This window comes from Engraulis encrasicolus, chromosome 20, assembly GCF_034702125.1.
Source record: "Engraulis encrasicolus isolate BLACKSEA-1 chromosome 20, IST_EnEncr_1.0, whole genome shotgun sequence".
Classification (NCBI taxonomy): Eukaryota; Metazoa; Chordata; class Actinopteri; order Clupeiformes; family Engraulidae; genus Engraulis; species Engraulis encrasicolus.
Window position 1 is genome coordinate 6,702,588 of NC_085876.1, and position 11,874 is coordinate 6,714,461.

General features: G+C 43.5%; 1 protein-coding gene across 1 annotated transcript; it reads right to left on the minus strand.

Moving 5' to 3' along the window:
* Positions 1 to 1,469: 1,469 nt before the first annotated feature.
* Positions 1,470 to 11,835, minus strand: sh3bp5lb (SH3-binding domain protein 5-like, b). Its single transcript, XM_063184710.1, has 7 exons — positions 11,180 to 11,835; positions 10,845 to 10,907; positions 10,360 to 10,488; positions 7,632 to 7,793; positions 4,504 to 4,677; positions 2,989 to 3,175; positions 1,470 to 2,609 (listed from the first exon to the last, which is right to left on the minus strand). The coding sequence occupies exons 1-7, from the start codon at positions 11,429 to 11,431 to the stop codon at positions 2,014 to 2,016; spliced, it is 1,563 nt and encodes a 520-aa protein (XP_063040780.1). The 5' UTR covers positions 11,432 to 11,835; the 3' UTR covers positions 1,470 to 2,013.
* Positions 11,836 to 11,874: the final 39 nt, after the last annotated feature.

An 11,874-nucleotide genomic window follows, 5' to 3' on the forward strand; every position in this document is an offset into this window, starting at 1 on the left:
TCACCGATACCGATCACCAAAAATCTTTATCTGCCGATCACCGATCATTGCCGATCACAGAAATTATTTCCTATTTTTTTAATAGCCTATTAATTATCCTTATTGAATATTTCTGCCCATAAACCAATCAATCTTAATTTGCACATGTCGCTTTCACAATGTAGGCCTATTATTAGGCTATTACTATTATGATTATTATTATTATTGTTATTATTATTATTATTATTATTATTATTATTAGGCTATTATTATTATTATTATTATCTTTCAGCTCTTTCAGACTAGTGTTGGTAATATAGCCTACAAGTAAGTCTACAGTATTAATCAATTTATAAGTTATTGCATATAATTACTAAACTATTTAAGATTGAATTGAAACTGAAACATTACATCAATTTATAAGTTATTGCATATAATTACTTAACTATTTGAGATTGAATTGAAGCTCAGACACCTGGATCTCAGTCTCTCGTCTTCTGCATACGAGAAAAAACCCTGTCGCTTTAAATGAGCAGCCTCGTGAGGAGAGCCCCTCCCCTCTCTGTCACTCACTGTCCACAGCTGCAGTGCTCCGCGACCGTTCTGCTCTCTCCCTCTCACTTCTCTCGCCGTTTAGCGTTTCAGCGACTATCAAACTAATCGACTGACTGTCAATTACAACTTTGAAAACAATAACGTTGGCATGCTTGTGCGGACAACGTGAACTTGTCGCGTGCTGACCGAGGCAACTACACAGGTTATAACGTAAAATGGCTAACGGGCGAGAAGTAGTCTATCGCAAATTACATTGTGACTGAAACACTTGAGATTCTACATACACAAAACAAGAAAAAAAAACTTCACTTGAAAGAACAGGGAACACGCACAACACAGCGTGTCTGCGAGGAAAGCTCTTTCTCTGTAACACTGTCATAGAATGTAGAATTCCCTGCACAGACTCATTGAGTTTCACCGTCCATTCTCCCTAGTTGCTGTTTGGTGTTGCAGCGACTACAAAACTAATGACCTGGCTATCCATTAGGCTACAACTTTAAAAACAATACAGTTGATGATTGTTTTGGAAACGTTTAGTTGTTGCGTGCTGACAGGCTGTAACTCAAAATAGTGAACATGGCGAGACTGACACGTCATTCACAAATTACAAGCGTCATGTAAACTGCGCATGGATCGGAAAATCAGATCATTGTTGATGCAGATATGATTATAAATGGTGAAAATGAAGGAGGGAATTCCAAAAAGTTAAAGACAAGTAAAGATGCCTTATTTTGGTGCAGCAGCTGTGCAGAGCCAGCACCTAGGCTACATGCAGGCAGCGCCAGGTGTAAAGGCGAAATGGTTGCGTGAGGAATTTAATATCTCTGGATCGGTTTTTTGATCGGCATGTTTTTCCGATCACCGATCAGGCTATTTTTGGCCATTATCGGCCGAGCATGATCGGCTGCCGAGCAATCGGAGCACCTCTATCCCTGTCACACGCTTTGTGTGAGTGTTCGTTTGCGTTTGTCAATTTGTTTCTGTGTTCGTCAGTTCGCGTTTATATTCGTCAGTGTGTTTGTGTGCATGTTATTTTTTTCCCTCTCACAGCCTTGTGTTCCTGTGTTTGTTTACATCCCTGCGATGTCTGTGTGAGGGTACGCATTAGTCTGAGTATCAGAGGCCCCGTTTACACTGTGGGCCTTCAGCCCAGGGACATAAGCCCAGGCAGGCTATGCCCTACTAGGCTCCACTTCAAGCACCAGGGGAGGATTCCAATACGCTGTGGCTCTGTAGTAAACTAGGTTAAGTTAACCTTGAAGTAGTGGTAAATCATCTAACAAAAGAGCCTGGAGTGCTCGTATTCCTAACTAAATGACATCTGTAGGCCATCTATTAGTGAGTTTACCACTTCCTGTAGGTTAACTTAGCCTAGTTCATCACCTAACCATGTTTTTGGAATACCCTCCAGGAACCTTGGAATACCATTGGAGTATAAACGGGGTCACTGTGTGTGCATCAGTGTACGTTTTCTTCCCCCTAAAGGCTTATGCTCCTGTGATGCTGCTTGATAAAACTCTGCTGCCTCTCGGCTCCTAAGGGGCCCCTCTCCACCGGGAGCTGCCCATCCTTTCCTCCTCCTCCTCCTCCTCCTCCTACAGCAGCAGACGCAGCAGCAGCAGTAGACACCGATGCTGACGTGGACACAGCAGCAACAGCAGCGGCAGCAGCAGATGTAGACGCAGCCCTGGCCCCTAGGCCTCCCCTCTCTCTCTCCTCACGCTGCCTCAGCCTCTCCCTCTCCACCTCCAGCATCCTCTCCCTGTCCAGGTCCTCCCCCAGGATGCTCCCCACGTCGCTCAGCTCCCCCAGGTGCTCCACGCTGTCGCACTTCTCAAGGTCCGAGGCGATGGTCTGCAGGCTGATGACGGACATGGAGTCGGAGCCGGCGCGCTCCTGCTGGCCCCAGCCGCTCTCCCGGTGCCGCTCCACCCACTGGCGCGTCTTCTCCACGTCCGCCCACTCGCAGTCGGCCAGTGACGAGCCCACGCCGCCGCCGTACGCCCCGGCCTGGATGGCAGGTTCCTCTCGCTCCGACTCGGCCCCCACCGGGGAGCTGCGGCCCTGGCAACCCCCTGCGGATTTCAAAGACATTTATTGCCAATGTCAACAGGGTCTGACCCGCCCCGAAAGCAGGTTAAAATTGACAGTGGCAACTGGCTAGTGGTAAATTTCACCTCAGGGTTTCCCCCGGTGCATTATAGCCAAGGGGCCCACCTTGACAACAAACCAAGCCACCTTGACTAAATCCCCTGAAAAGATCAAATGCATTTCTGAATTTGCTTCACCAAAATGCATACTCTCATATGAACCTGTACAACGGCATTTCCAATGATGATAATCATTGATACTGGCCACTGTTCAAGCAGGCCATTGAGTTGCATGTTTGTATGAATTGAGCAATACAAAACGTATTCTTATTTGAGTGATTATGTATTAAGATATAAGGTGCACCTGCTCCTGGTCCTCCTCCTGCCCCTGAAGATCCTCCGGCTCGGGAGCGTTGGCGTGCGGCGCGGACCCGGCCCCTCTGGGCGTGGATCTGTTCGCTAATCTGCTCCAGGTTGCGCAGAGCCACCGAGTAGCGGGTCTTCACCTTGGCAACACGCTCCTCCAGCTGGACTACTTTGGACTTGTGCTCCTGTAGGCAGCGGGGGAAGTAGACACACACACACACACACACACACACACACACAATGAAAAAAACAATCTAGATTATTATATGAAGAACTAGTACTCATATCAAGGAAATAATATCGTTTTTCAATTGTTAAATCATTTCAAATGATTATGCACATGTGGCATTTAGATAAATTAAATTTAAATGCTACCCAAAAGCTTTGCAAAGCGAACCAACACAAATATAGGGTAATATTTAATGCTTAAAGTTCAGAAAACACTGCACACTGAAGTGTTCTTTTTTGTTTTCTTTTCCTTTTTACTTCTTGGAGCGAACAATGCGTTTTGCCCCGGGGCGTCTTCAGATTCGCTCTTTTATAACATTCAATGCTGCTACATTACAAGATAATGTGCTTGTTGTTTTTCATACAAAAACACCTTCACAATTACTTATTCTGGCCCCAGAGAAGGGCATGTTTGTTAATATTTAACAATATTCATAAAACAATATTTAATAAGAACAGCTATAGCATTCTGATGAAGGTACTCATAATGTGAACGCCAGTTCTAAAGGGAGCAGCAACCATTTGGTTCTCTGAATTACTGCTGCTCCTGCTCACAGCTGGCGATGCATTTTAAAACAAACACATTACAACAGATGCAACTGCAGCAGGCAATCTCTCTTACAACTTAGCAGGCAAAACACACCCAAGTAATTTGCAATTCAAATATTAAGATGGAAGTCAATTTAGGAAACAGTTCAGAAAAAACAATGCTGTTCAAAATCACCAAATATAAGTAGTCTACAACCAGTCTGGTCTATCTATGTGTTTGTGTTCAGAAATGCATCTTATTAAGACTGCAAGCACGCATCAGTGGTTCACCTTGTACAGTAGTGTTCTTCACCCCTGAGACAGAAGTTAAAATGGGCCTTAAGATGAATGCAGGATCAAATTTAAACAAGGAGCGTGTGTGTGCGTGTGTGTGCGTATTATTCTACCTTCCCAATATGGTTACACCTTACACGAAAAAGAAGATTGAATTTAGATATTAGATTTTAGAATTGTGTGTGTGTGTGTGTGTGTGTGTGTATGTGTGTGTACCTCCAGCAAGTCTCCAGGATGTGGTTGAAGTAGGGTTTGGACTTGGCAAGGTGTGTGTGTGTGTGTGTGTGTGTGTGTGTGTGTGTGTGTGTGTGTGTGTGTGTGTGTGTGTGTGTTACCTCCAGCAAGTCTCCAGGATGTGGTTGAAGTAAGGTTTGAGTTTGAAGTAGGGTTCGGACTTGGCAAGGTGTGTGTGTGTGTGTGTGTGTGTGTGTGTGTGTGTGTGTGTGTGTGTGTGTGTTCTTACCTCCAGGATGTAGTTGAACTGGGCCTTGAGTTCGAAGTAGGGTTTGGACTTGATGATGACCCTCTTGAGGGACTTCTGCAGCGTCTGCACCTTGGCCTCGGCCTCCTGGCACTGCTGCGTGACGCGCTGGTGCTCCCTCTCGCTACGCAGACGCTCCTCCTCCGCCTCATTCACCTGGGGGTGGGGTTCCAAACAACATGCCCAAATTAACTTACAATATGAGGACACCGTGGCTGAGTGAGCTTAACTCACTTGATACCAATGATGCTTAAGCGTAGCAATTCTGAGCCTAGCGTTCAGTACCAATGATGCTTGAGCATTTTTTTAACGGTGTGGTGCTGACACAGGCATAGCATTCAATTTTCTTTACATTTTCTTGAAAATGCTGCAAATGCTCTGTCACAGTTTAGGTTGTAAGATTCAGAAATGGCTGGCATCCAACGACAATTCCGGCCATTTTACAGATGTATCTAATCTGTTTGAGGCCAGTGAAAGTTGACAGTGGGGAAAACTGTTCTCCTGGGGGGGTGTTTCGACACAGATCAAATAGCATTGTGTGGTGCTACCCAACTATTGGGCAAGTGTTAGGTGTTTTTTCACCTCTGCCAACATTGTACAAAAATATATTAATAAACTCTATGATAGTTTAAATGTAGAATAGGTTGCAAAAGGCTTATAATAAAGTTTCAAAATAATAATGATGATGATTTGAAGCACCATCACATCATATCATGTGGTTGTTTTCTGGACTAAAGGGTGACGGAACTTTGAAATGACACATCACGATACTGCGCCATTGGCATCGCTATTCAGTATCGTGACTGCGCATCACGATTAATCACGACTGATTCAATATCGTCACAGCATGTGCTGTACGCTCCTCCTACACCTCTTTGAAGAACATGCTCGAAGTAACCCGAAGGCAGAGGCAGTTTAGTCGGAGGGTGGCTAAGGAGGGCTGAAGCCTTGGGCCACAGCCAATCAAGGACCGCATAATATGAATAAAATAATGAACAGTTGGAATAATATGCTACATAATTTACAGGCACAGAATGGGGCCTCCAAAAAAAAAAATCAGCCCAGGGGGGTAGGGTGAGGTGAGGTTAAAGTTCATCTGCCTGGGAGCATTATACGGGTCAGTAATAATTAATCTACTCAATTTTTTAATGAAAAACTTCATGTCGGCAATAAAAATGGGAGCTCTGCTACTCCCATGGTCTGAAAGCTTGAGAAGTGGTGCTGGTTGTCTTGTTAACAGCCAAAATGGCAGTATGACAACCAACAAACGTGTGATGTCCGGCACTCTATATGGTAATCAATTGCTTAATCGACAGGCTGCCTTGCAGGTGTAATTTAGTTAAATAATGAGGACTCCAGGCTTGTTTATTAGTCGATTTTCCTCCGGGGTACCTTAAGCTGGTTTGCTACACAGCCTTCTTCTTGGGTTGAAAGTCCCGCCTGGACAACCAACACCATGGTAACCACAGGCTCAGTCAGCATCACGGCAACCGATTGCTCAGCTCAGCAACCACATGCTAAGCGTCACGGAAACCAACTTCCCAGGACGGCAGCCATTGCATTAGCAGATGTTTTTATTCAAGGCGACATAGAAAAACAAGGACACATTCCGCAACGTACAGGGTATGAAGAAATATAGGCAGCACACAGGCAAAGCAAGGTTAATCCAGATGAGTAAGGTTAGGTTTATGTTTTTCTCAGCATGGCTGAATGCAACATCTCGGTGCTCATTAGAAACATCAACACAGCTGGGCACTCAGGCCCCAGAAGACTACCAACCCTCTTCCCCTCAGCACAAAATGCCACAAGTTAAAAACAAATAGAATTATGGCATCCTTTGGGGCAAAAAGGTGTTCAACTGCTACACAGGTTAAAATAAATTTAGTAAGGTCATCCTAATGTATGCACTTGTAACTTAAATTGTATATTTTTGGGCTACTGTGTGCATGCTCCTCATTGCAAGGAAAATCCCCCTCAAGGAAATAAAGGACTCATTCATTCCTCGCTTCCTTTATAACAAAGTCCCCAACACCCTCACTTACATAACATTGTCATAACATTCCAACGAAGGTTCTCAAATGATGATTTTAAAACCATGATGGGCTGCATATGCATATAATGTGACCAGATCCCCAATATGATTGTAAATATACACCTTAAGATACCTCAAATCTAAAATCTAAATTGCCTTTTAACTTCCTACCTTATGTGTTCTTTTCTACTTCCATGTTCATTACGCCAGACAGTAAACCCCCAAATTGAATTGGTTGAAAAAAAAATCAACATATCCTATCGAATTCTACAGACACATAGTAAGAGCATAACAATTTTAAATTTCACCTTAAAGATGATCATTAAAAGACAAAAAAGATTATAGAAAACGAGGGATCACTTGTGATTCATAATCCAAAACCTCTGACCTCTACACAGAGCTTTTCATTGTAATTTTTCCAAGGACTCAGTCAGCTACAACCACGACCTTTACTCTTTTTCCAATCGCATGTTTCACGCTCGGTTAATAAGCTCATGAGATAACATCACATTCCATGCAAGACATTCATCCCAAGCCGGTCATAGAGCGAGTTTTTGTAGAGTGAGTATGCAAATGTAAAATACCCCCTTCTCATGCTTCGCATTAGCACAAAGTGACTAAGACAGATGCCATTGCGTCATTATCATTCACAGCCTTTGATAATGAAATTGCCCCATGTTGATGTTTTTTGGTGTCCCATGGCAGGTTTGGTGGGACTGGCTGGGCTATCATTCAGTTTCAGCACTAGGGCTAATTAGTTTCACTAGAATATTTGGGTTTCTGGTATTGTTTCCCTCTCTCATGCATACAAGTGTTTGTGCATTTGTGTGTGTGAATGTGTGTGAGTATGTGTGTGTGTGTGTGACTGTGTGTCTGCCGGTTTCTAATGAGGCCACTTTGATTTCCACAGAAGTCTATCACTCTCAGCTTATCTCAGTCTGAAGATCATTATTGAGTTTCATCATTGTGTGTGTGTATGTGTGTGTGTGTGTGTGTGTGTGTGTGTGTGTGTGTGTGTGTGTGTGTGTGTGTCTGTCTGTCTGTCTGTCTGTCTGTATATTGGCCTATCTGTTTGTACCTTGGCCGTAGCGTGATTGAGCATTTCCTGCCAGGTGGGGTCCAGGGTGTTCTTGTCAGCCAGGAGACCCTGTTCGGCCACGTAGACCATCTCGCGAGCCGCCGTGTGCATGGAGACGGCCCGCTCGTACCGCAACGCTGCCTTCTGGGTCTCCTGCTGTGCCTGAGGATCAACATACACAACACAATACATGGAGGCTGAGGATTTGGATTGAAGTTCAGAATCAGAACTGGGCTTTATTGGCCAAGCACACTTGCAGTATTTGACTTTGGCAGAGGACCACCATACACAACAGAACACATGGCAGCTAAGGATGACGAATCTATCGCAATAATAAGCGATTTTAGATTTAAGGTCAGAATCAGAACTGGGCTTCATTGACAAGGTACACTTACAGTACGTGACTTTTGGCAGATTTTAGCTCGCTACACACATCCGATATGTAACTAAAGGCTAAACCGTTAAAAATATGGTGATTAGCTTTGGGCATATTTAATTGAGCAGAAACAGTAGTCATCAATATTTTCTTCTCATTGAAAAACCTCCTAAAAAAAATCTTCCATCTCTTACCCAAAAGCTTTCTTCAGAGCTAAGCAAATTAAGGTTGTTTTTGGATGAGGGGGAAATAATTTTTAAGCAAAAAAAGGAACTGAGTTGTTGCCTGCTCCAACCTAACACCTGGCCCTTGTAAGACAGATGGCTGGATGAGACCTTAGAATAAAGATCAGTATGCTGCGCTGATTAATGGGGAAACCGTGGGCATGTGATTACAAACCCGGCCATTACAGCGACACTAAGCAGGGTATTTCTTTCCAACATTATAAATAACACTTCCATGATCATTTAAGTATCTCATCATCAACTTGTAACAGGTTCAACAGCATGTCTGAATTTGCTTTGCTGCACTGTATGGGCTAAAAACACACAAAGGAAGTTTGAAATAAAGTCCACCTGGGAAACTACAACTCCCATTGTTATTGTGACACAGCACTCCACAGCACACAAGTGCACAAAATGAAATTGCATATCTACCTCACCCGTGCAAGGGGGCAGCCAAGAAATGCCCCCCTAAGGGAGCAGTGTGACGGGACAGTACCATGCTCAGGGTAACTCAGTCATGGAGGAGGATGGGGGAAAGCACTGGCTAATCACTCCCCCCACCAACCTGGCATGTCTGGACAGAGTTGAACCGGCAACCTTTGGGCTACAACTCTGACACCCTAACTGTGCTAACCCATGACTGCCCTACAACTTTGGAAGTGTCTCCCTCTTAGCGTAACTGGACCAAACCCTACCAGCAGAATATGTGTTTTGACAGGTGGTTTGGTCTAGCATCGCACCATAAGGGATAATCGTGGATGGGCTATGAATCTAGCCTGGCTCTGTCCAATTTTAGTTTTGAATCTGTGTAGCGAGTTGTAGGGATAGGCCTAGCACGGGGCCTTTCCCTATAGTGTGAACACAGACTAGATTTTAATGTGATAGTATGACTTGGCAGCTTGACATTTCCGCTCCCAGCTTGTACTGCGACTACCCAAAGATGGAAACTAGCCTACTTGGTATTTCTACAACATCAGTTGAAGAGGGAAAGCACTGATAGTAGAATAAAATCCTGAGCCTGAACCCTTCAACACTTAATGAAATATGAAATACAGCTCCAGGCCTTTTTATTAGAATAGCATGAAAAAGTTGATTTATTTCCATAATTCCATCAATAATGTTAAACTGTCATGGATTGTAGATTCATGGCCCAGTTTTTTAACTATTCCAATCATTATTTTTTTTCTTTTCATATACGTTGCTTTCTACTTAACATGCAATGTTCAATACTTGGTTAGGACATTCTCTGTCTTCATAAAGGCCATGATGCGTTTAACATTGAAGTCAATGGCAAAAACAGTGCATGGGAGTTATGGAAGCCCAGATATCCTTGATGCTTTGCTGTCAGCTGTTCTTGTTTGCTGACCTGGTGCCCCACACTTCCCTCTTCAATATACCCGAAGATTTCCATGCCACGTTTTGGTGTTAACTCACCAGTTTAATTCTAACTCAACAGAAATTAAACCCCATTCATTTTCAATGGGGTTTCATTTCTGGTGATTTAGAATTAAACTGGTGAGTTAGCGCCAAAACGTGGCATGGAAATCTACAGGGTATATTGAAGAGTGAAGTGTGGGACACCAGGTCAACAAACAAGAACAGCTGACAGCAAAGCATCAAGGATATCTGGGCTTCCATAACTCCCATGCACTGTTTCTGCCATTGACTTCAATGTTAAACGCATCATGGCCGTTATTAAGACAGAGAGAGTCCTAACCAAGTATTGAACATTGCATGTTATGTAGAAAGTACCAAATTTCAACTGATTTAATGTGACCCGAATTTTGATGAAGAAAAATGTGATTTTATTACAATATTCTAATGCTGCGAATTCCCCAATTCATGGGTTTTTTGAGCTGGAAGGCCAACGTATATAAAAAGAAAAAAATTAATGACTGGAATAGTTAAGAAACTGGGCCATGAATCTACAATCCATGACAGTTTAACATTATTGATGAAATTATGGAAATAAATCAACTTTTTCATGCTATAAAAAGGCCTGGAGCTGTACCTAATGACATTATTTTACTATTGCAGGCAAACTCTGCTCGGCCAAGCTTTAAATCAGGAATGGAGCCTGAATACAATCAGACCTGAATATGAAAATCAAAAGGGGAAACATACAGACCTCTTTAGCCAGGCGGCGAGCCTCATAGTATGGCCTGGCCTTCTCTATACAGGCTCCCAGCTGCGAGCCCTGAGCGTTGAGCTTCCGAGCCGAATCGGTCAGGATGCGCCTGTAGCTGGACCTGGCTTCCTGATGTTGGAGCACAGAAGAAAGAAGAAGGTATGATTAGGCCAACATACAGTTGCAACATGAAAAGGGGAAAGGACCATGCATCGTTTCAAATCTGCCTTTGTACTATATAGTTGATTCTTTGCAATCACCTTCCTGATTCTCTAGCCCTGATTTAATTATATTGTGAAATGCACTGCTAAAGAACAATGTTTATTCACCAAGTGGAGTATGTTTACTTAACACAATGCTCCCTACATATCATTAACCACACACCCATATCTGACCTCTGACATCACTGATAACGCAGCAACTCCACTGCATATTTCTGGTCTTGTTACGTTAAAAGGTACATACATTTCCCCTTTTTTACTTACGTCCAACTGCAGTTCCAGCCGATTGATTTCATCACTGGCCTGGTTTAGATGCTCAAGCTCTTCCTGCCAGAGAAAAAAAGGCCGACACAAATATTTAACACCTCTCTACAGATGCTCTTGCTTTGCACAGTCACAACTGATAGCATCAGCGGATGTTTGTCACCCTACAAACTTTACCACATAAAAATGCGTCATTTTAGATGGTGCAAACATTTCACAAGCTAGTAATACTATACCACAGATTAGCCATTATATTGCAGGTGGTCTACAGGGTAACCAAGATGTCAAAGATAATTACCCGGCAATTTTGCTATAGCTATCATGAATGCTCTTACCTGGATCCTAGGATCCAACTCCTCTTCATACTCCTCTGCCTCTTCTTCCACAGATTTTTCCTTTTCAGGGACACCTCTGTCTGTGCAGTCAACCTCCACTTCAACTTTTTTCTCGTTGCCTCCATCGCCACCTCTGTCTTTCAAGTCTCCTTCCCTCTCCTCAGACTCCTCACCCGGTGTCTCCTCTCTCCAGTCAGCCGAGTCGCTCACTCCGGAGCCCGGGGGATTCTCACGCAAGCTCGCTGCTTCCATATACGGCCTCGAAGTCGAGCTGGTCGCTCGGTAAAATACAGCGTCAATAAATGTATTTCACAGCAGTATTTAAAATAAGGCATCTGATTTCTATGTCATTATAGACACACCAGAACGGCACACAATATTCAGCATGCAAAAACAAACGCAGTCGTTTGTGTTGTTGTTAGCCGGTGCTGTTAGCCAGATGCTAGCATGAAAATAGCACCATTAGTTTCTAATAGACCGTCCAGGCAATGGTACGCCCTTGATAAATTGACTTAAAAATCGGTAAATAAAATAAAAATTTAATAAATAAAATAAACATCCCACCACGATATATTGCGCATGGGTGGGTTGGTCATGGAATGTTTTCGGGTTCGGAATGGTAGCTCCCCCACCCTTTCCAGCCACCACCACCAGCTCTCTTCCACACAGCTGGGCTGCTTGGCAGGTTCAAACGT

Bases quoted from the DNA above. Each gene is read 5' to 3' on its own strand.
- sh3bp5lb (XM_063184710.1), bottom strand. From the start codon at position 11,431: ATGGAAGCAGCGAGCTTGCGTGAGAATCCCCCGGGCTCCGGAGTGAGC. The intron at 3,176-4,503 runs GTAAGAACACAC...CGCTGCCTACAG, and splicing joins AGTTCAACTACATCCTGGAG to GAGCACAAGTCCAAAGTAGT. The intron at 2,610-2,988 runs GTGCACCTTATA...TGAAATCCGCAG, and splicing joins AGGAGGAGGACCAGGAGCAG to GGGGTTGCCAGGGCCGCAGC.